The sequence below is a fragment of the Leuresthes tenuis genome, unplaced genomic scaffold, assembly GCF_036924035.1.
Source record: "Leuresthes tenuis unplaced genomic scaffold, fLeuTen1.0.hap1 SCAF_5, whole genome shotgun sequence".
Lineage (NCBI taxonomy): Eukaryota > Metazoa > Chordata > Actinopteri > Atheriniformes > Atherinopsidae > Leuresthes > Leuresthes tenuis.
Window position 1 is genome coordinate 31221735 of NW_027325359.1, and position 23692 is coordinate 31245426.

The following is a 23692-nucleotide window of genomic DNA, read 5'->3' on the forward strand; positions in this document are numbered from 1 at the left end:
AACTAAAGCCAAAACTGTAAATATCTTCAATGAGTGACACTGAATGAAAAGCACCTTTAGTGGAAATAAAGACACCATTACTTTTTTTTTTTTTCCCTTGTCCTGTTCAGCATCATGGCAGCAGAATTGTAGTCTGAATACCTTTTATGCCAAACAGATTTGCTTTGCCAAAGGAAGTTTTATAAATGTAAAGCTCCCCTTGATGTCCATTTATTTATTTCTGTCTACAATATTTAACATGTAATAGAGCTGAACCGGACCGGGGGACAAGGAAAGAAGAAGAGGAAAGAAGAGGAAACAGAACAAAAATAGAAACAAAAACCAGACAACCAGCTGCTACACCTGTAAAAAAAACAAAACAGACAACAATCCATGGTCTCTTTTGCGAATCCAGCCTTAGTGCCACCAGGAGCACCTGAAAGCAGACAAGCAGAGAAAAAACACACCATTACTTAATAAAAGCATGCACTGAGCACACCATTAACCTGCCATCGCTTTAACCAGCAAACCGCTAACGACAAACGACACACTCGTGCTGCTGGTGTGTATCCAGCGGCTGTAGTTGTGTTAAACACACTGTAAGTAAACAGATGTGCGAAGGAGTGTGAAAATTTTAATGGAAATGAGGAGTGAGGGTAGAAGAAGGGATGGAAAGAATAATTAGAAAATGTCCGTAATTCAATCTGAATGCTGCTGTAGGGAGTGGCACGTTTATGTGTGTGCGCCTGTGTCTGTCCAGGCTTGTTTGTGTGTGTGTTGATGGTTTATTCACACACAGTGATTAGTCTTATTCCCTCCTGGCCACTTTCAAGCTTTCAATTAAGATTCTAAACACAAATATTCTCTGCATTCATTACTCTCATCCCTGCTAACGAGCTAAAAAGAGGTGTGTATGTCAGCGCTCGCATAAACACGTGTGTGTGTCCGGCTTTCTGTGAGCTTATTGCAGACAATTCCCTGTTTTCAGGGAAAGTTGTGGGCAATGATTTATAGGCCAGAGTGATGATGTGTGTGTTTCTCTTGTTTGAATATTAAAGTCTCATTAAATATGATAATGCAGCTTACATGTCAGCTGCATGTTGTCACAGTCGAGCGCTCTCCAGATGACACTGAGCATATTTTGTGTGTGTGTGTGTTTATTAGGGAACAAAAGAATGTTTCTGCTGTTTGAATACATTGTTTTGGCTTTTTTTTTTTCACACAGTCCTGTCTAACATGTTCTGATGAAGCCAGAATTAGAGAGATACAGTACAACAGCTCTCTATTTAACCATGTTTCTGCATCTTTGTTTGTAGAGGCTGATTTTCAGGGAGTTGAGTGAACCACTCGATTCAACTTCACCTCTCTCGTCCGCAGAGTGTGCCTTTTCTGATATCAGTAGTGCAGCTTTGTGCAGCCGTGCAAAAATGTATTTGGGTACAAGTTACACTTAATAACCCTTGAAATGTCTTGTTACCCTGTGAAAGAGCAAACGGTACCTATCCTGAGAGCTCTCACTAGCACACACATGCACACCAAAGGGATGTTGCTGGCCACCACATCACCGTGCACCCCGGAAAACTACTTAAGATGGGTCGTAAATATTTTAGATAAGAACTGTTTGAGACCATGTTTATGTAAAACAACTGTCCAGCATGCAAGTGGGCTTATTACATGCGTCCTGGAGTGTTTGAATTAAGTGGCTGTCTTCTTGCTTAAAGGTGAATTAGATTATCATAAACAGACCAGGTGGTACAAATGTTTGTTCATAATTCTGAGAACACAGAAAGCTGTGGCTGCATTAGATTTACCCACAATAATTCAATTTTACAACAATTTTTTCCAATTTCTCACCTTCATAGCAAAGAATGTTTAATGAAAATCAGTGAGGAATTAATTGAAGTACAGTCGATTATGGAAACCAGATGCATCGCAGCAATGTACACCACCAGCCAACTAAGCATCAGAGTTTTTATATCTTAAGGGATGGAGAAGGCGTAGTTTGTTGTGTGACACACTTTTAAGCACAGTCTTGCATCTTTTAAACTGCCCCATGTTGTTGAAACCACAGACAGGAACACTGGACTAAATAAACAGCCAGCTGATTGGTGGGTGGTAGAAGGGTCACATATTAGCTCAATAAAACTTGAGCTTCGTTGTTGGTCCATTCCTCTGTTTTCAGCTTTTAGAGATTAAGAACTGTTTATATGGGTAACGTTTCATCTGTGTTTGATTTCAGTGCTTCAGCTGATGCCGCATTCAAATTAAAACCAATCATTTCCAACTTTCAACGAAGAATAAATTAAAGAAAACCAAGAGGTCACATTTCACGGTCAGGATATAAAACAAGCACTTATTATCGAATTTGATTCTGTGAATTATTGAAGCACTCAGGAGAGTTTTACGTTAATAACAAACAAAAAAAGAAAGAACAAGCAGTGGGTTGGTGGAGATCAAGTGAGCTGGCACAGTGACATAACAGTAGCCTGGAAATCTGAGCGTCCCACTGAATGAGATATTTTCAGACCGCGGCGGCCCCAAACAAAGTTAGTGGTTACTACAGATAGACAAAATGTGCTCTTAAAGGATAAATTCCTTGGAAGATGTGATAATGTTTCACTTACAAAGTAACAGAATCCAAACCACACAAATCATGTGAGGAAACATAATGCAGCAAAGCATTTATTGATTAAATCTTTTTGAGGTTGTTTGTTACTCGTGCACAAATTGTTCGAAGCAGGAAGTCGCATTGTACGATATAGTCATACAAACAGAGGAGAGCACCTCAGCACTGAGGATATCGTGCTTCATATCATAAATAAACCCATAATGTGAGTGTAGCACTTAATTTACCCACAACCAGGGAGAAAGTGTGAGACAGCGATGTAAAAATGTGTGTTTGCGCACATGTGTGTTAGTGAGAAGGTTTTTGGCTTCAACAGGATGCAGTGTTCCAGCTTCCTACTGTTATGTAATCTGATAGGGAAAATCCAAGCTGCTATACACACACATACACACACACACACACACACACACACACATTACATACACAATCTCCCTCCAAGACTCACATGCACTTATGCACTACACAAATATGCTCAATTTGTGCACAAACTGGTCATCACCATATGCTGTTCTCGTCTGCCAATAAAATGTCTGCCTGGGTGTGTGTGTGCGTACGGATGTGTGTGTGCGGGAGAGTTTCCACTGGAAATAGTTACTAAAGGGTGTAATGTCAGATGTGATACGGAGGAATGTGGTGGAGGATGATGAGCACCTCACTCGCATCTCTTTATCAGTCACATGTGGAGGAGTTAATAGTGTTTGAGGCTATGTTCTGTTGAAATATGGTTCTGCTCTTATGGAGGGTGCTTGGATCAGTCTTTATGAAAATCATTAATGATTGAATACAATTGTTAAAAACTCTGTTGGACTGTTGCTTTAAAGCAGCTTCCACCTGAAAAGGTATAAGTTGTGTTTTGTTGAGAGGACGGCGCCTTCCATGTTTGCCATTATCGCTGAATCTTTTGGACTAACTGCAAGTCAAGGCAGTTTATTACATAATACACAGGTCCAATTCAAAGTGCTTCACACAGATAAACACAAATCCCCACTCAGTCAGTGCATGATGGTCATTAAAAGTAAAAATAAAAATAATAATAAAAAAATAAGTAAAATAGTTCAAAGATAACTAAAACATAGAAAGACATAGGAATATAAAAACAATCAATAAAAGCATAAAAACATAAGCATAATACAAGATAAAACCAAAAAAAACACTGTCCTGTCACTGCCTCTTTTATACACCTTTGAAAGCACTGAAGTGAAACTTTTACCTGTTTCTCCGGTTAGTTTGAATGGGTCATTTTCTTGTTTCATCTATCAAAACCTTCTTCCTATTTGTTCATCGGGCTCTGACTTTTAAATTTGCAGTACTGTGCAAAAGTCTTGAGCCTGCCTCCAAGGAGCAAAGACACAGACAACAGAAGAAGTGTCAGGCCTAAAAAACTATCTACAGCAGATGAACAGGATCTGAAAGTGATGTCCTTAAGAAAGAGGAAAAAATCCAGCAAAGACCTGACAGGACCTGAGAGATGCATCTGGACCTTCAGCTGATCCATCTACTGTTGGCCCAAGCCTCATCAGAAATGGTCTCCATGGAAGGGTGGCTGTCAAGAAGCCATTCTTAAGGAAGGGAAACAGGGAGAAAAGGCTGAGCTATGCCAAATGACACAAGAAGTGGACTGAAAATCAGTGGCAACAGGTCTTATGGAGGGATGAATCCTCCCCAGAGCCCGGACCTCAACATTATTGAAGCAGTGTGGGATCATCTGACAGAGAACGAAACAAAAGGCAGCCGACATCCAAAGAAGAGCTTTGGGATGTCCTTCAAGAAGCCTGGAGAACTATTCCTGAAGACTCCTTAAAGAAATGACAGAAAGCTTGTCTGAGAGGGTTCAGGCTGTGTTGGAGAATAAAGGAGCTCATTGACTTTCAAGCTCTGTAGAATTCTACAGACTCTGTTTTTGCCTTATTTAGTGTATTTACTTTTACGTTTATCTGTGTCCTGTTTTCCTGGCAGTATAGACAGAATTGAGGGGTGGCTCAAAACTTTTGCACAGTACGTTATGCCTAAAAAAACAGAACAACTGAGAGACTGTGTGTTCAAGCTCAGAGGTTCAGGGTATCTAAATGAGCAGGTCACAGTCAGTTTTCTTCAACAGATCGAGTCACCTGGAAAATCTCTGTCCAAGAGGGGTGCAGCTCAACAATCTTCATCAGACTAACTGTTAAAATCCACACAGTAAGAGAAGCAGTAAACAACTGATGAAAATATTAACAATCACCTCGCGAGAGGGTGATAGAAACAGGGAGGGAAAATGGAAGATGAGAGGAGGGAGGGAGAATGTGTGTGGGTGTTGGATACTCGCGGGACCTCAGCACTGCAGCATTCTTTCTGTGTGTGTGAGGGTGAGTAAAGGTGGGGGCACTCTTGGGACCCCTCCAGCACTGCAGCAGGTTGTGTTGTGTGTGCACGAATGTACGTGTGCGTATTCTCCAGCCCCCACACTGCCAATGGGTCAAGCTCACACACACACCCCTGCATTAGAACCCCACCACCAGCACCACTCACCCCTGGTTGCCATGGTAACACACCTTGAGTGAGCCCCCCAGAGAGGTGCATACTGCTTCTCCTCCTCCTCTTCCTCCTGTCCGTTGCTCTTCTCTTTGCTGCACTCCTTCTTCCTCCCAGCGCCTCCGCTGCTCTCTCCACGTCCATCCTGTCGTCCCGACCTCCTTTCTTCTGTCTTTTCTTCATCACTCCCTCTCTTGCTAACTCTCCCCATCTTCCCTATCAATCGCCTCACTTGGTTTAAGGCCTTTTACACTGCGAGGGACCAAACACACACACACACACACACACACGCTAGCACTCTTTCACATATATTTTGGGGATGGAGGGGGTTGACAGGAGCAGGGACGGGCAGTAATGGAGGGTAGACACCCAAGGGACTTCCAGCAGCTCATACAGAGACAGAGAGAAATTGGGAGCTTGTAGGGGACGGGAGGGGTGGGGGTGGGGTCGAGTATCCACGCTACAAAAGGGTTAAGAGATGTGTGTATCCATGCATGTGTGTAGTGTGTAAGTGGGAAAGCCGGGCACCTTAGGGATCCATCCCAAACACAAACCAAGGAGCTCATTTATGTTCTGCTGCATGTTGCAGAGGTCTGTGATGAGGCCAGCGTAAATGGGTTGTGTGTGTGTTGGTGTTATGGGGATGATGCCACCTGGTCTTTCTCTTCTGGTCAATTAGCAGACAGAAAGCAGGGTAATGAGAGAGAATGAGACTGAGGGACAGCATTAGCAATGAGGTTGTGTGTGCAACAACACTGGCGGTGGAATTGTAATGACTGCAGTATGGACTTTTCTTTGTGTCCGCCCTCCCTTCTTCCATCCATTTACACACAGCGCGTTGCATTCTGTCTTCACATCATCTATATTTCCTCTTCTTCTCCTGCCTCAAGCGAAACCTCATCAGTTATTCCATAGATGTGCATCTGCACTCAACCATTAACAACCGGAACATACTGATAGGTGAAAAAGACAGCACAGTTCTTTCAGTTTTAAGGTCTCACTTATCAGGACATAAAAAGAAATCACCTGGTTCTTCTCGGGTCTTTAAATTAGACAAACATAACCTCAGATGAACAACACATGACATATTACACCGTGTCTTTATTCATTTAAGAAAAACTAAGCCAAAAAATACAGAATCAATGTGTGAAATGTCCACTCTCACTGCCTCCATAGGAAAAGAGGCTAAGTAGCAGCCAGGTGCTGCTGATCAATGCACTGATTAACTGATCAGTAAGTGTGAGCACCTCTATAAAAGCAGGAGTTCGGTCAGTTTGCTGCTCTGCAGCATTCAGGTGTGCGTTAACACAATGCCAAGGAGGAAATACATCAACAGTGATCTTAGAGAACTATTTGGAGTCCATCATTCCACAGAGAGAAGGATTAAGATTAAGACATCTGTCAATCTTACACATTATCTGATTAAATTTCATTAATAACTGTCTGTCAGCCTTAAAAATGATGACGGAGAACTGTTGGACATGCAGTGATAGCAACTCTGGGGTCATATTTTAATAATACGACTCATTTGTGTACTCCCCACTGTGAATCTGAGCTTAGCAGGATCCAGACGATGGTGAACACTGTGAAGCTGGGTGCCATTCTTCTCGTATTCTCGTCTGAAATTGCTAATTGTCAAATTTTCCACATGAACCGAACTGTGTTATTTCACTAATTGGCTACACCACCATATAATTTCTTTAATGAAATATCGTCGTTAGTGGAAGGAGTGTTCAGAAAATGTGTTTACAGTCCACGCGTGCTCCTGTGCCAAATCAGTGTTGATACTTAATGAATAAAAGTTCTCCATGAAGACGTGAGCTGATCCCCAAACTTGACTTTTTGCATATTTAAAATCAGAAAAAGTACATTTTCAGTTTGGTGTTAACAAACTCTGAGTCCTAACCTTCACCCTGCCTCTCTCCTCTCATCCCTCTCCCCTGTGTTCTTCGTCCCAGTGTAGGCCTCCTAGGGTTGTGTGTGTGTGTTCGTTCGTCTGCAGGCGGATCAAATGTGCTCTGTGAGACAAAGCGTAACGGCAGGATGCTCTGCGACTCTGTCATCTCACTATGGGTCTCACACACGAACTGGGTCTCACAGGGGGACGGCACACAGAGACAGCCGTCCCCACACACACTGATCAAAACAATGTATTTGTCAGAAAAGAGAACTCTTTCATGGGACACACACACACTCGCGCAGGCGTTGGAGGCCTCTCTCCATGCCCTTGTTCCGGACAGCCCAATTATCTCTCTGCACATCACTGTTCTCTCCTCAGTTCTTTCGGTCCCTTTCACTGTCACTCTATTTTTGCTTTTTTTATTGGACTGTGCAGTGACTTTTACATTCACCCTGTAATTGATTGACCATTAATTAGCTTCTAACGTTTCCTTTTTATGGCTGATGTCGTCATTGGTGCCGTCTGTGTGGAATGCGTCAGACACGCTCCTGCACACATGCAAATGGAAAATAAAGTGTAGTCATACATAAAAGATGCTCGTTTTCTTTTGTACTGATCAAATCTGTTGATTTATTTTTTTTTTATGAGAAAATTGTCTGAAAAATGTTGAAATCATAATTTGACTTTCAGATTGTGGTCAGCTGACCCGTTGGTTGTCATCTGAAGGTTATCCCCTTCGGGCGGCTTCCCACCAGCTGCACGGCGTGTCATCGCTGAACTGTTGCAGCACTGCTTCTGTGTGCACCGTCTTTTACAGGGTGATTCCTTTGTTAATGAACATCAATACAGAGTTTTGTGTTTATAAAAGTTGGAATTTGAGACCACTCACTTGCAGTTGCAAAACGACAATAGAATAGAATTTAAAAATGCACATTGTTGATCGTTGTTAGCCGGTATCGCACTTTTTGACCTCAAACATTCATACAGCGCTTCATATTCTACACATGGAGCAAATAGTGTATCTCTGTCATGCACTGTAAGACACTGATGAGCACTTTGGAAGCACTGTGGGACTCAGTAAATACCCAAGGACACTTTGACATGTGGCAGTTTGAGATCAAACCACCAGCCGTCTGATTGGTGGACAACAGCTCTGCCTCTGAGCCCAGCTGCCATCCAGATGGACTCTTTGTGAAAACAGAAAATGGTCTTTGCATCATTAAGATACAAATAACAGCACCATTATTTGAAAAGTTTCAGTTTTGGTCTCTGTTTTATGTGCTTGCAGCTGCAAAACGTGCTGTATCTTTGTAGCTTTCAGAAGGTGCAGGACCAGTAACAATCTCTTTTTCTGAGATCTTTCAGTCCACATAACAAGCACATCATTGTGAGCATATAAAGGTAGCTGATGTTTGACCACTGCCTCAGATCCTGGCAGTGTGGGAGAGTGTGAGGCAACTTCTGAGGAGACCCGTAAGGTGTTTTCCATAGAGCCTCCACCCAATACCACACACACAAACACTGAGATCACTGATGCGTAGGCGTTACTTACAGTATACACCCTCTGCCTTCTACATGTGCCTTTTTTGCCTCCTTATTTGTCTTTTCTTGTTTTTTTTCCTCTGTGAAGTTGAAACAATACTTTTCTGTTTTGAAGAAAAGCATTGTTAAATATAAACCTCACTTCTGAGACAAAATGTTCATGAAACACCCCTCCTTCTCTGTTTCTCTCTACCTCTTTCTCTCTGCATGTCTCACTCCATGTGACTCTCTCCTGCTGTTTCAATCTCCTAGTAAATGATAATGAACCTCTATCTGTCTCAGTGTGTCTCGGACACACTGGCGCCCCACACAACCTAGTAGCCTTTGAGGTTTCTGTGTGTGCGTGCGTGTGTGTGCATGGAAAGGGCTTGTTTGGGGATCGGAACCATAGAGCACACAGTCTCATCCATATAAGCCCATGTGGCACCCACCACACACACACACACACACTCCCCCACAGCTATTGAGACGGGATTAGGGCACCCTTGTGTTGGCCTTTGAGGCAAGAAGAGATAGGAATCTTTGTGTGTGTCTGTGTGTGTGTGTGTGTATTAGTCAGTATGGGTGTCATGGATGCATGATTGAAGACGTTATTAACCCTGCAATCCCCTGCAGCTCAGCAGCTGAAGTTTTACAGACTGCTTGGATGTGTGTGTGCGTGTCTGCGTGTGTGTACATTCGCACTTACAGGACATGAGATAAGTGTCAAAAAGGGAAGAAGACACAGATTGTGTTCTCTGTGAATTGACTGTGTGTATCTGTGAGTCAGGGTGTGTATGTGTACATAACTCCACAGGGGTCACAGATTGGCCCGCAGAAGACACCATCTGATGTCTCCGGGCAGTACAGTCCTACGGTGTGCATGTGTGTGTGGCCTCACGCAGTGTGTGTGGGCGACTGGGGTATTGGTCCTGTATGGTACACTGGTGATAAGGACAACAGGCAGGAGACTTGATCGTCAAGGGGTGCACGTGTGTGTTTGTATTTAAGACGCCCACCTTCATCTGGCCTTTCACCATGGGTGCTGTGATGTCACTCATGCCAGCTTAAAATAGACATAGATACACACAACTATAGATGGAGGTTGTCTACACACTCCCATGTCTGTTTGTTATGGATATACTTATATTTTTAGATGATTTAAACTCTTATAGCCTCTGATTGTTGAGATTCCTTTAATTAGAGAGTATTGTAAAAAAGTATTGATCCAGCCCTCTTTATTTTTATTTTTCCTCCAAGCAGGAAGACGTTTTTGTTATCTTTTAAAGTCTTCTAAAGTGATCAGAGTGGTCTTTGTGTCCTTCAGTGCATGTGTTTTTCTAAAGCTACGTAACGCTGATCCATGAATCATTCAAGCATAGAAAAGGAAAAGAAAAATGCCAAAGATAACACAGTTTGACAGACAGAAAATAGCATTTCTGCAGCAACAAGGTGATTCCCAAAGAGCTATTAGCTGAAAACTTGGCATATCTCAGCATGGTGTGCAGTGTGTCCTTAATCTGAAAGTGATGTCCTTAAGAAAGAGGAAAAAATCCAGCAAAGACCTGACACAGGACCTGAGAGATGCATCTGGACCTTCAGCTGATCCATCTACTGTTGGCCCAAGCCTCATCAGAAATGGTCTCCATGGAAGGGTGGCTGTCAAGAAGCCATTCTTAAGGAAGGGAAACAGGGAGAAAAGGCTGAGCTATGCCAAATGACACAAGAAGTGGACTGAAAATCAGTGGCAACAGGTCTTATGGAGGGATGAATCCTCCCCAGAGCCCGGACCTCAACATTATTGAAGCAGTGTGGGATCATCTGACAGAGAACGGAACAAAAGGCAGCCGACATCCAAAGAAGAGCTTTGGGATGTCCTTCAAGAAGCCTGGAGAACTATTCCTGAAGACTCCTTAAAGAAATGACAGAAAGTTTGTCTCAGAGGGTTGTGTTGTAAACAGCATCTCAGTAGCAGAGACCTGATACTCTTCTGAATATGAAAATAAAATATTGCATTTAAATGAAATGTTCTTTTTAAAGGTGAGAATCTCTGTAGTAATGGACATTTAAGTAACAGACCAACAGAAAAGCTGCAGTGAAAGTAAAAGGATGTTACGTGGAGCGAGGAGTCTAAATTTTAGCTCGTACAAATTAATCAGAACGTGACAGACTAACAGGGGCACGAGGGGGAATGTAAAGGAAGGAACGGGCCGAGTGAGGGATGACTGAGTAGCTGCGCTGAAGGAGGGTGGATAACGAGGACGGAGGGAGGGAAGGGACATCTACAGGAGGGGTAGATCATCCCCAGACCGGGTGGGAGGACAGGCAATTACCAGTTTTTTACCAATTTCTACAGTTTTTTGAATATGTGTCTAAAAATGTGGTGAGATGAGCTCACATGGCTTCAGCTCAGTTCTCCCTTATTTATCTTGATAGCTTGATAATGATATAATTTTCCAAAACAGTTGGATTTTAAACAATTTTTGACATATTTTTAGTTGTGTGCATGAGTAAGAAATGTGTATGAAATGTTAAAGTGGCTGTGACCAGATCCAGTTATAAAGTAAAACCAAACGTGTGATTTTCCTGTCAAAGTAAGGAAAGATGGCGGTTGATGTTTGAGAACTAAAGTCTGGGAGCTGCGCTCATGTTGCGATGGCGTCAATTCAAATATAAAGACGGTGGTGGGTTTTTTGGGGTTTTTTGGTAAATTGTGACACAACAGCATAATTTGTCTCCATATCTGGCTGTGTTTGAAATATCTTCATGTGAATCAAACATCTGTTATGAGCGTTACATTAATGATCTGAAATGTCATACGTTCTGGTTTTTGTGTTTTCTAACCCAGCCTACACATGCGTGTCTGTCTCTTATTTGCAGAGGAGGGCATCAATCACGAGTGCAAGCTGTGTAACCAGATGTTTGATTCACCTGCCAAGCTGCTTTGCCACCTGATAGAGCACAGCTTTGAAGGCATGGGAGGTACCTTCAAGTGTCCCGTCTGCTTCACAGGTGAGAGACACACATTCACCTTCAAGGACAGTAGATGTGCGGTCTGCTCTGCATTTAAAAAAAAAACAAAAACGCACAAACATACCGTGCACAGCATGTAGGAATAATGGAGATTTATTCATAAAGTAACTTTCAGTTTACCAGAAAAACTTAAACCAAATGGCTATTTATCTCAGAAAGCCTTTACCTTAAAAACATCACTGGTTCTTTGAGGAATATTTGTGCACACTTCTTCTGATCTTTCACGATCTTCTTCATTTTTTTCTTTTCCCTTTTCTATATGAGCAGCTAAATTAAACCCACAGAAATATGATATCAGCACTGTTTCCACTTTGTTGTCTGCTGTTTGAGGTTTGAATGGAGCCATTTCAACATTAATAATTAATGTTCTTCTGCATTAGTTTAATGGCACCCAAGTGGAGAATTAGCACCCCCAGCTGATAATCTTGAGGTGCTTAACATCTGATATCTGAGCTACCGCATGCTATTGACCTGCTACTGACATCAGCGTTATGCATAAAGTTGTAAAGGCAAACAGCAAAGCACCAGTGGGAGCCGTTTTCCATTTTTAGCTGAAGAAAAAAAATAAAAGTCAAATAACTCTGATGGATGGAGGAGGTGTGACAACCGATAATGACTTTGTCCTATTCTGTCCAAAGTAAAAGGAAACATCAAAGGCTCTAATACAGATGCATCAATTTCTTCTTCGTGCCAGATGTTAGTGGCAGTGTGTGAAAAAAGGATGATTTAGTTTGTTTTACTGCACGGGGTATGTTCGAGGTAAGTGTTGAATCCATGCTGACGTCTGATATTGAAACACAATGAAAAGCACTTCACAGATGTTGAATGATATTTGTGTCATAAACAGACAGAAAATCCATAATGAAACTGTTATCTTTAAAAAGCAGTTTAGTGAATTTAACAGAAAATTATGAAATGTTAAAATTGAATTATGATTCGATCTTTTCAGCATTTAATCTATTAAATAGTTTGGATCCTGAACTGAAAATTAGCCTTTTTTTTTTACTACATTCCATATAAAACCTGTTGTGAGCTGCAGCCTGAACTGGATCAGAACTATGGTCATAGTACCCGTTATCTCTGAGTGGAAGTTTAGTTTTTGTGAACAGCTAATGCAAAGTTCACCCCTCAGTCCTCAGGTTTGCCTCCCTGATGGATGCAAATGATGAGGAAGATAAAAACTGACTGCTTTTACATCCTGTTAAGTATCAGTGTGGCCAGGTTTCTTTCGATTTGTGGTGTCCCACCTCTTGTATTTCTGGATATAAATAATAAGTGTTATACCACGAGAATCAGGATTATACTTTCTCATTAAAGCCACAGACTGAACAAAAAGTGGTTACAGCTTCTCATGTGAAACTGCAAACTGCAGCTGAAGCAAAATCTGAATTTAAATCTTTCTAGTCAGCTCAAGCACCTGTTGGGGCTCAGAAAAGGCTGAGTACATACAACATGATTTATCTAGCGAATGCACTGTAATGGTAGTGGTGTACGGTGGGAGTAATATTGCTGCAGGGTGCCACTGTTGAAGAAGTACCGCACAAACTGTGCACAAAATGCCAACACAGTAATACCTGCACACTGGTTGAATATGAAGCACCTGCAACATCTGCAATCCACTGGAGGAAACAGACTAAATGCTGGGTGACCAATTTAATGTGTGGTGTTCAGACTTACCCTCAGCAGAACTGCACTTTCTCTGCTTCCCTCTCTTTACATCACTCCCTCTTTCTTTCCCTCCCTCAGTTGTTGGGTTTGCTGTGTGTTGTGTACTCAGCCCCCAGGTGCACAGCAACACTTTAAACTTTTACTCTATTCCTTGGTGGCTTATGAATTAGTAAGATGGGCACCGCTCCTGTGGGGAAGCTTAATAATTCAGCACAAATACACTCACAGTGGAAACCAAAAGTTTACTGAAACAATGGGGAGCAAAAGAAGGGGAAAAGCGGATAAACAACGCTGGAGCAGAAGATAGAAAATAGGAGATAATTTATTGATAAATATCACATGTTCTGCTGAGGATCCCTCTTCCTGTTTCCTCTAATTCTTGGTCTTGCTCCTTTCCTTCTCTTGATTCTGCCTCCTCATCAACCTTAATTTGCTTTGTCTGTGTTTACGTGTCTGTGGGGAGGGCAATTTTTACTGAAGAATCAGTTATCTCGTGGTTAATTCTTCACCAGTAGCAGATAGGGAAGTTCTAATCTAAATGCACTTTTTTAAGTTGTGTCCTTGTTAGATCCCAACAAGGATGCAACTTCAATTTCATATGTGAAGGAGTCACATTCCCTTCTCATCATTATAATAAAAATTAAGGGCATCTGCCAACTGTTAGATAGATCTATGATGAAACTGCTAAATGATGATATTGTTCTGAATTCAGCATAATTTGGACTCCTCATCCTTGAGTTTTTGCTCTGATAAACTACAGTTCTGTGGAAAAGTCTACTGTGAAATTTTCTGAACTTACAAATATTAATGGAAACAGTCGATATTTCAGAAAATAGGTTTGTACAGTTCTGATGAGTTTGAAAGTCAATATTTGGTCTGAGCACCTTTATTTCCTTTTTTATGTCTGAATAATTCATCGGTCAGAATTAAGTGGTTCAGCATACAAAAAAAAAACATTCTTGGACTGAAAAGGAGGGAAAAAGCAGCCAATGTCCAAAGAAAAACTGCCTGGAGAACTGTTACTCAGGAACACTTTAAAGGATTACAAGAAAGTGTGGCTGCTTGGAAGAGAATATAAAGAAATGAGGGCTTCCATGCCCCTTGTTTAACAGGGTGAATGACTTCATCATAACCTTTTCTGTTTTTGTTCACAGTGTTTGTGCAGGCCAACAAGCTGCAGCAGCACATTTTTGCCGTGCATGGTCAGGAAGACAAGATCTACGACTGTTCCCAGTGCCCACAGAAGTTCTTTTTTCAGACAGAGCTACAGGTAGGACACCTTCACTTTGAAACTGTGTTGACACTGACCTGATTTCCTTGTTCGTCTTTGTGCTATTCTGGGATAAATTAGGTAAAAAAAAAAAAGTGCTGTAAGTGGACTTTTTAACCAAGGTGTCAAACAAAAAAACACCTTCTTTTCATCTCTCCAAACCTGCTTGCCTCCCTCTGATTTTTCTTTGCTCCAACCATCCTTCGACATAAAGTAATCTTCATGATCAGAAGCTTCTCGTGGAGGTTACTTATATTTACTGTTATCTTTCCATTCTGCTGTCACCCTCTTTCCATCTCTCCTCATGAGAGCTTAGCAGGGTTCTGGCAGGCTTCATGTCATTAGTATCCAGACACATAAATCGTGTGTGTGTAAGATGTGTATAAGATGAGTGGATATATGTCACCCTGGAGTAGGTCCTGGCCCAGCTGTGATCAGACCTGTTATGATGTAAACCTATCTGTCGTCTTCCATCTCTTGCACCTGTCTGGCAGCAGAATAGAAGTCTGTCATGTCTTCAGGTCAAACATCAGTCCTGTTAAAGGTGAAATCTGTAATTCGTGCCATCACATGTGGGCGTGAACTTTGAAGGCAGCTCAGTTTTTGTGAAATGTGTCAAAGTCTGCTGATTATTTTAATCAGATATTAAACACATGTAATGCACAGGCTTTAAAAGATGACACGACTGATGATCAGTTTCTATGTTTGACAATCCAGAAAGTCTGAAGCGCATTGCTTCTGATATGTGACTCTGTTTGGATGGTAGGTTAGACGTGCTGTCAAATAGGACAGGTGCAACTCTACAAATAAAGATTATGATCTGAGGAATGTGTTTTAACTCAACCACAGGCTTTTGTACCATTCTTCAATCCAAAGATAACAGATATAGATGCATCGTTATCATCTTTGAGAGCTACAAAGTAGGTCTTTGGTTTGCATCAAATGGATTTTAGAAAATTTTGGAAGAAACTTCTATCTTTTTTCTACACATTAACACTGAAATTTAACTTGAAAATGTCTGGACGTTTTGGGCAAGACTCTGCAGTTAATCTTTACATATGATGTCCCAGCAGGAGACTCAGTGAGATGTGCTGCAACATGCAGGTCAGCAGGGTAGACTACGACCAGCACACACACGAGCAGTAAATACTCTGGAAGTTTAAGTGCCTCATTTACAAATTGTCTCGCTTGATGATCCCTGGTGGAAAGTTTATAGCCAATGTTCACACTCTGGATCATCTCTGAAATATTTCAGTAAAGACCAACTTGGGCTGAAATGGTTCGTGCATAAGGTATCCATGTATAAATGACGACTATGACTGGACTCACTACACTCAACAACGTAGTGACGTCATGTGTTCAGGTTACCTGTAGCTGTTACTTTTTCATATCAAACATGAGACCTAATGGAGAACAAACACGACCAAGGCCAGCGCTGAACGTGAAACTGATGGAATATTGTTAGCAGACAAATAGCATTAGCCACGTTTATATATATATCATGTAAATAGCAGTCGAGTTTGTGCCCCGCTATTAACTCTGGGACTATGACTGTGCTTGAGTGAGGCTACCTTGGATGGGTTGGAGTGTGAAGACAGTTGTGCTTAAGAAGAAGGATCAGCAGCTCACTGATCACATATGTCCATCTCAGCTCGACCTTCATGGAGAATTAACACTTGCAGGCGACCCTGTATGCTTCAGTTCACTTCTTCAGAAACAGTTTCCAGTTTGAACACGTACAGCCGAACTCCTCCATTATTGAAACTCGCCTTTTACAGCATAGTTTTGCTGTGTTTTAACAGGTGATGTGAGCAGTTAGGTCCAGCTGTGAGCAGTTTAAATAAAGGTGAAGAAGTTTTTCACAGAGTTGCACACACTAAATGATGCAAAGATGATTCATTATATATTTACTGATTTAAGCAATTTAGGGTGAGATTTTTGGGGGTTCATTCTGTGTTTATCTCCCTACAATAAACATAGAAAGAAGGACTTCCTATGTTAAAGTGAAGATGATAACAAGATAAGAAAAATAATGACAGTTTTGGTGATTATTTGAGCCCTAAAATGGCCAATTTCAGCCCCTACACACACACTCACTCAAACACATAAAGTGGCAAAGACATAGTGCCAGAGGTGGTGGGCATATGGCTGGCCAGTCCATTTAACAGCAGGGTGACTGCTGGACCCTGTCGGTTAATGTCCACACACGGGCAACGCTCACACCTCACACACACACTCCCGCTATCCTCCATCACAGCTGACTTCTCTCCTGCCACTTGACCGGGTCACAACATCCTCACAGAATGATAAACTGAAAAAAACAGTAGGAGGAATCATTGCTGTTAGGTTTGGACTGAGATGAGATGGACTACATCTGTCCTGCTGCCAAACTGCTGCACTTTAGCACTTCTTAACATTTACTCGCAGTCATTTTGAAGATTGGGAGTCTTAGCTGTGGGGAGTTGGATAAAGCAGTGGCATGAGTTACTTAACTTTACTTAACTCTTAAAAAAAAATATGAACATCTTGTTTATTACTGTAGCTGAATAAGTTTTATTCTCGTGTTTCTCCACCTCAGCTCTTTGTACTAACTCTTTGACTGCTACACTCTGGCTGTATCCATCTTGTTACTCCCTGGTCCTGGCCTCTCTGTGTGTGTGTGTGTGTGGGTGGGTGTATGAAAACTTGCAGCCCGGGCCTGACCTGCCACAGCTCCATCGCCCCATGGGAGGGCTCTCTAAGTGGGCTAGACAGAAAGGCTGACTGGGGGAGATGGAGAGCTACAACCATGGAGGTTAATGCGAGTGCTAGCTGTTACTGTGTGGGTGCGAGTATCTGTGTGCATGAGCATCTTCCAGAGAACGTGGAATAGGGTGATTTGTGTGTGTGCTTGTGTGTTTTAATGAGGTGGGGATGGATGAAGAAGGCGGGCTGGCCAACTAGAAAAGGCTTTGGCCTCTTTCAAGGCCTCAGAGGGACCATATGATGTCCAGCTAACACACACACACACACACACACACACACACACACACACAGACCCAAGGGTCGCTGCAGCATGGACACGCCGCTGCATCATCCTGTCTCCCCTCTGATTTCCCTCCTTCAGCCCCACTTTCCATCTGTGCCTCTCCCTTTGCATACAAAGTTCTCACGTTCGCTCTGCCTCCATCTCAACCACTTGCTGTCACATCTTTGCATCTTCCTCTTACACACACATGCCACAGTTTTCACTTTCTCTCATCCTGTCTTCCTCCATCTCTGACTCCCCCCGCCCGGTCCGTCCCAGAAGAACCAGCCCCTATGCATATTTTAGCCCCTCTCCTCTCTTCCTCTCTTCTGTGCCTCTCCCCAGTGTCCCATAAATAGTGCAGACGTAAGCTGGTAAATAAGAGATGTTTTGGTGTGTGCCTGCATGTGTGTATGTGGGTGTGTAAATAAGAAATGCTGTGGCCCTGATCAGTGAGGTCCTTCTGGATCTGTCTCTGCTTTCACTCCCAGACTTCACACACAACTTTCTCATTTTCAGTTTTAGTTTCATTCTTACGTCGGTTCTTTCTGTCTTTGTCATTATTAGTTTCTTCATCAGAAACTGTTTTTAATCAAAAATGTTTAAGTTGTGAGAATATATTGCATTCAAAAAACCTTTGAAAAAACTCTTGATACATGATTTACTATGGATCCAAACATAGCGTCATTATCCAAATATCTACATTATGCACCATAGTTTTATTATTTTCCAAGGTTGTGCAGTATTTACTTCCTGTTGAGCTCTGTGTTACGTTCCTTGACAGATCTTTTGATTTTTCACACTCTTGCTAAGCCTCCAGGGGGTGCTATACCGCAGCTTCTGCCCTGAATGCTTCCTCCTATCCATTTCCTTCATCTGTCATTGTTGCATTCTTCCCTTTTTTCTGTCTCTGCGTCTGTGGGATTACACCATTTCCTTTAGCTGTAGTAAATATTTAAACACTGTGAAATGGAAGAGTCTCTGGTCAGATGGGTAAATGGATGGATGTGGGGGGTCCATTTGTTTATGTGTGGTTTCCTCCACAGGATTTCCCACATCTCCTTCACCACTGCTGAATTTAAGAGTTACACATACATGCACGCAATAGGCAAGATATGAAAGTTACTTTTCTCATGTGGACACCTTAATAAAACCTGTAATGCACACATATATTGACAGGAAGACGTGATAATATGACAGAAAACAATAAATTTAAGATGTAGACATGAAATAGGAAAGATTTAAATACAGTCAGTCAGTCATTATTGTATAAAAGTGTTGATCCTCTCCTATGTTCTTTATATTTTAATTTTTATATTTTATATTTAATCCTTTAAAGTGTTTTTAAGCAATAGTTCTCCAGACTTCCAGACTTTCAAAGTTTTTCTTTGGACACTGGCTGCTTTTTCTGTGATTTTTGTTTGTTTGTTAAACCACTTAACGCTGACCTATGAATTATTTAAGCATAAAAAAGGCACTTAACTCAAGAAGTGGACAACTGTTGTCTCCTCACATAACAGACAACTTAGCAAAGAAGCCATTTTAAATTGGATCTTTAGAAACTTTGTTACCAGCAGCCTGTCACAAAGACACATCATTTGTTCCCATTTCTTTAGTTGCATCTATGAAAAACAGCAAAGATAACACAGTTTGACAGACAGAAAATAGGATTTCTGCAGCAACAAGGTGATTCCCAAAGAGCTATTAGCTGAAAACTTGGTATATATCAGCATGGTGTGCAGTGTGTCCTTAAAACATTTGAGGAAACTGGACAAGTGGAGGACAAAAGAAGAAGTGTCAGGCCTAAAAAACTATCTACAGCAGATGAACAGGATCTGAAAGTGATGTCCTTAAGAAAGAGGAAAAAATCCAGCAAAGACCTGACAGGACCTGAGAGATGCATCTGGACCTTCAGCTGATCCATCTACTGTTGGCCCAAGCCTCATCAGAAATGGTCTCCATGGAAGGGTGGCTGTCAAGAAGCCATTCTTAAGGAAGGGAAACAGGGAGAAAAGGCTGAGCTATGCCAAATGACACAAGAAGTGGACCGAAAATCAGTGCCAACAGGTCTTATGGAGGGATGAATCCTCCCCAGAGCCCGGACCTCAACATTATTGAAGCAGTGTGGGATCATCTGACAGAGAACGGAACAAAAGGCAGCCGACATCCAAAGAAGAGCTTTGGGATGTCCTTCAAGAAGCCTGGAGAACTATTCCTGAAGACTCCTTAAAGAAATGACAGAAAGCTTGTCTCAGAGGGTTCAGGCTGTGTTGGAGAATAAAGGAGCTCAGACCAGATATTCACTTTCAGGCTCGTTAGAATTGTACAAACTCAGTTTCTGCCTTATTTACTTTATATACATTTATGTTTGCGTGATGTATCTCTGCATCCATTTCTTGTTATCTTGGCAATATATGAGGGGTGGTTCAGCATCTATGTCAGAGATACTATCAGATACTATCAGAGATACTATCAGTGTCATGTCAGTAATTTGCAAGCAGCCAGTTGGAGGTGCAGCAGCTTAAACCTCAGCAGTTGTTTTTACCTGAAAACTGAAAGAAATCTTCACACGATGGCAAAGTAATGAAAAAAAGCTGCGTTTTGGTTTTAAGAATCACTTGGCAGGCACGTTCACTGCCTGCTGTCAGGGCAGAGTGTGCATGTGAACCGAGCTGTGTTTAGCAGTCTGTTTGTGAATAATGTTATCTTTGTCTTTGTCTGAATCTAAGAGCCTCATTGTCTCCCTCTAACTGAATTATGGAGAGGTGTCTATGTGGCTGAACTGGCAACAAGGTTCGTGTGTGTGTCTTTGTTGCTCTTGGTTGTGAGCACTGTGTCAAGTCATAGTGTGTACTCTGTGATGCATGTGTCCCTGGGTTCTGTGTGTGTATAGATGTGAGTGTATGAATTTGATCCGTAGATCCCTGTGGCGTTCCAGGGGAGCGAACTCAGCTGCCCCACTGCTCACTGGGAGACTCTGTGTTATTAGAATGGGGACCTGGGACTCACACACGAACACATATTTTTACCTCACTGAATCCCCAGACTTGAAGGTTTTTTCCAGCAGGGAGAAGACAGACGGAAACAAAAAGAGATTCAAAACAAAAGCTGGAGAGGCAGCAGTTCAGCCTGCCAGCTAAATAATCTGCTAAAGAATCCTGCGTAAAATGAATTACTGCTTGTGAAAACAAATTAACAGAATTGCGCAGAAGTAAAGTGGAAAAAGGTCTCGTTGTTGTCACAGCTGACTGTTCTCAGACGTGTCAGACTCGTGTCCTCTGACCACCTGAAGAAAAATTGCGTTCAAATTGTGTCTGTGGCTGTTAACGCTGTTGGAACCGTTGCCGTTTTCCACTGTGAATGCAAAGTATTTTCTGTTCATGCTGCATTTAAAAAGAAGAAAGAAATCAGAACTCGTTAATCGGTTGAAAGTTTCTATGTTTTTGTGTATAAACCTGTGTGTGTTTGCATTTATGCTTTGAGGGGCTTGAAACCGGTGAAAGGACACACACCGTGGGGCTCAGTGAGGAAGGAACAACAAAAAATAAATCGACTTGTTGCTTTGATGGAAGTCATAAGGACACAGACAGAAGTACAGACACAAAGACGGAGGAGGAGAATTACACTATTTGAGCCAACACCTGGAGGGTTTCTAACAGCTTGGACCATGTTCCTGTCATTTGGGTTGTGTGTGTGTGTGTGTGTGTGTGTGACAGGTAAACAGAGGCAATGTGTCACAGAACAGGACAGGCCCTGCATGGTGTGGTGTTCTATCAGTCCTGCCAAAATGCTCTCATGGCTGCAACTCTCAGACTTTGTGTCTTTGTGCATTAATTTCTCTCTTAAAACAAAACCAGATTATCAGTTAGTGTCGACATTTGGTGTCATTGTTCCATTTGCCTCTCTGATGGTGTCTTTTAGTCTTTTTGCACATCTGTGAAGGCGTAATATTTAGGACTGGTCATTTCCAGCGAACAGTCGACAAGTTGTTGCACTTTAATGAAAGATAGATTCAGGGTTTTTACACACAATACTAGCCTCACTTAGAATACACATACGCTTGATCGATATACCATCATAGTTGTTGGGTCACACAATCTGCAGCTAAATTATTAAAAATCAGCCCGATCTGATCAATGAGTGGCAGAATGAACATGGAGCAGCGCGACAGCTGACAACGACAAAAATGTGAGACAGAGAGATTAGAATTAGGCCGACTATAAGCGAAAATAGGTAAATCTGCAAAAATACTGGACAAAGCACTGAACCTCCTCCCACAAATGAACAGAACAATGAAAATTTAGAGGGCTAAGTAACAGTTACTGACTTTTAGTGGTCATCTAGTGGGAGATGGCGACCATCTCAATAAGTGGAACATCTATAGAAAGATGCTGCCCCCTGAGGGATTTGTTGGGATTGGGTGTGAGTAGTTATATGACAGCGTTCCTCTTGGATGGATCATGTCTGTGGATTCGTTTGTCTGTCCGTACCCTCGATATGTTCTTACCTTTTTGGTGTGAGTGTGTGTTGCGTTGTGTACTCATATGTGTGTCTTGTTTTAATTGTGTGTGTCACTCTCCAGTCCTCATCTGGCACTCAGCTTCACAGTCTGCACCACATTCCTCAGCCCTTGAAAAGCCCTTCACTCGAACATTTCCCCCATAACGATGTGACTCGGATGTGTCGCGTGGCTCTCACTGAATGATCACTTACTTCTGCTGGAGGTGAGGTCACTTCCTGGTTTGTGTAACCGCTTTCAGCAGGGAGCTGCGAATGTGGTGTTTGACGTTCTGTTTGTGTGTGCTTGTTCCCTTCCTGCTGTGAGTGTATTTTGGGTTGTGTTTACCGGTCCAAACCTGGCTGCAACAGGAGAGCAACAGGAGAGGGGAAGTCCCCGTGGGAGATGGAGACGGAGGGGGCATTCCAAACAGGACATGGTCAGAGGGGTCACCCTGGGTGTGGGTCATCGTGACTCGGCGGGAGAGAGAAGAAGCTAAAGGAAGTTTCTTGAGGAGAATTTGAAGATCATGCATTGTTGTTTACAATTGGAGGAAAACGGACAGAGATGATGGGGACAAGGAGAGACGGACAAAAGCGGAAGTCTCGGAGGGGAGCAGGGAATCCGCTTCGGCGGGATGTTAAGGGCAGGGGGTGCGTTTATTTTTGATCTACTCCCGAGGTAGCATCCTGTCCTGGACGGGTGGGGCTAAAGACAAGCCAGGGAGCAGAGGAAGAGGGCTAAGACATCCCATCTGCTCGTCGCAGACGAACACACGCACACACACACACACACACACAGACGTAGACGTGCTCGCGTTGTTGGAAGACCGTCAACTCTGCACTATAAATACTCCGAACCCAAAGAAGACCACAGAGCGACTAAGGTGATTTTTCATTTGGTGTTAAAAACAGCGATAGAGACAGGACACACACAACCATATTTGACACAGATTCACGGGCTGACAGACGCTCGATGATACAGACCCACGGCATCATTCCAGCATCCTTCCTCTTCCTGTGTCTAATAGAGACGTGGCACCTGTGTTTCAAGGTGTCGCTGTTACATCATTACAGAGCAGCAAAGTGCGTGTTTGTATGTTCCAGAATAAAATGCTGCCATTACGGATTAGTCGCACAAACGATCCCTTTTCCATGTGCCAGTGATTGAGCCTGATGGTTCACGTTCTGATTTAACTTTGGTCTGATGTGTTATTTCTGCCAGTTCAGACCAAACAAACAGATACCTGTGTGTTTCATTAAAATGATATTAAAGGTGAGATTGTTCCTCCTCCAGTGCTCTGAAACAGCCAGTAGAATCATCAGCACAACACAACCAGAGAGCAAAGGGAAGCAGGAATTAGATTTTCTCTCATCTCTATCTCCTGCTTTCTTTTGTCATCCTCTTCTCCCTCTCCCCATGAGACTGTGTGAGTCTGTGTCAAGCGTTGTGTATTCTTGTCTTCTTTTTTTCTTGGCATTATGTGTCCTTACGTGCATTTGCTTTAAGCTGTGAGTGTAAGTCGGTGAATCTGTTCCTCTGTGTGGCAGAGTTGTGCATGGGTAATGCGACAGGGCCATATTTCCCCTGAGCCTGTGGCTCTGCAGGCTTTAGCCTCGCTCTTTCTAAGCAGTTTAGGAAAAACAATGACAGGCCTCTGTATTGACTGGTCTGGCCTG

General features: G+C 42.4%; 1 protein-coding gene across 3 annotated transcripts in view; it reads left to right on the forward strand.

The window, feature by feature from the left end:
* znf423 (zinc finger protein 423) overlaps positions 1-23692 on the forward strand; it is a 157932-nt gene that overhangs the window by 128306 nt on the left and 5934 nt on the right. For all 3 annotated transcript variants that reach the window (XM_072386659.1, XM_072386661.1, XM_072386660.1), the window contains 2 exons: positions 11418-11549; positions 14393-14508. In XM_072386659.1, the coding sequence (XP_072242760.1) occupies positions 11418-11549; positions 14393-14508 (248 nt within the window). The remainder of the gene's footprint in view (positions 1-11417; positions 11550-14392; positions 14509-23692) is intronic.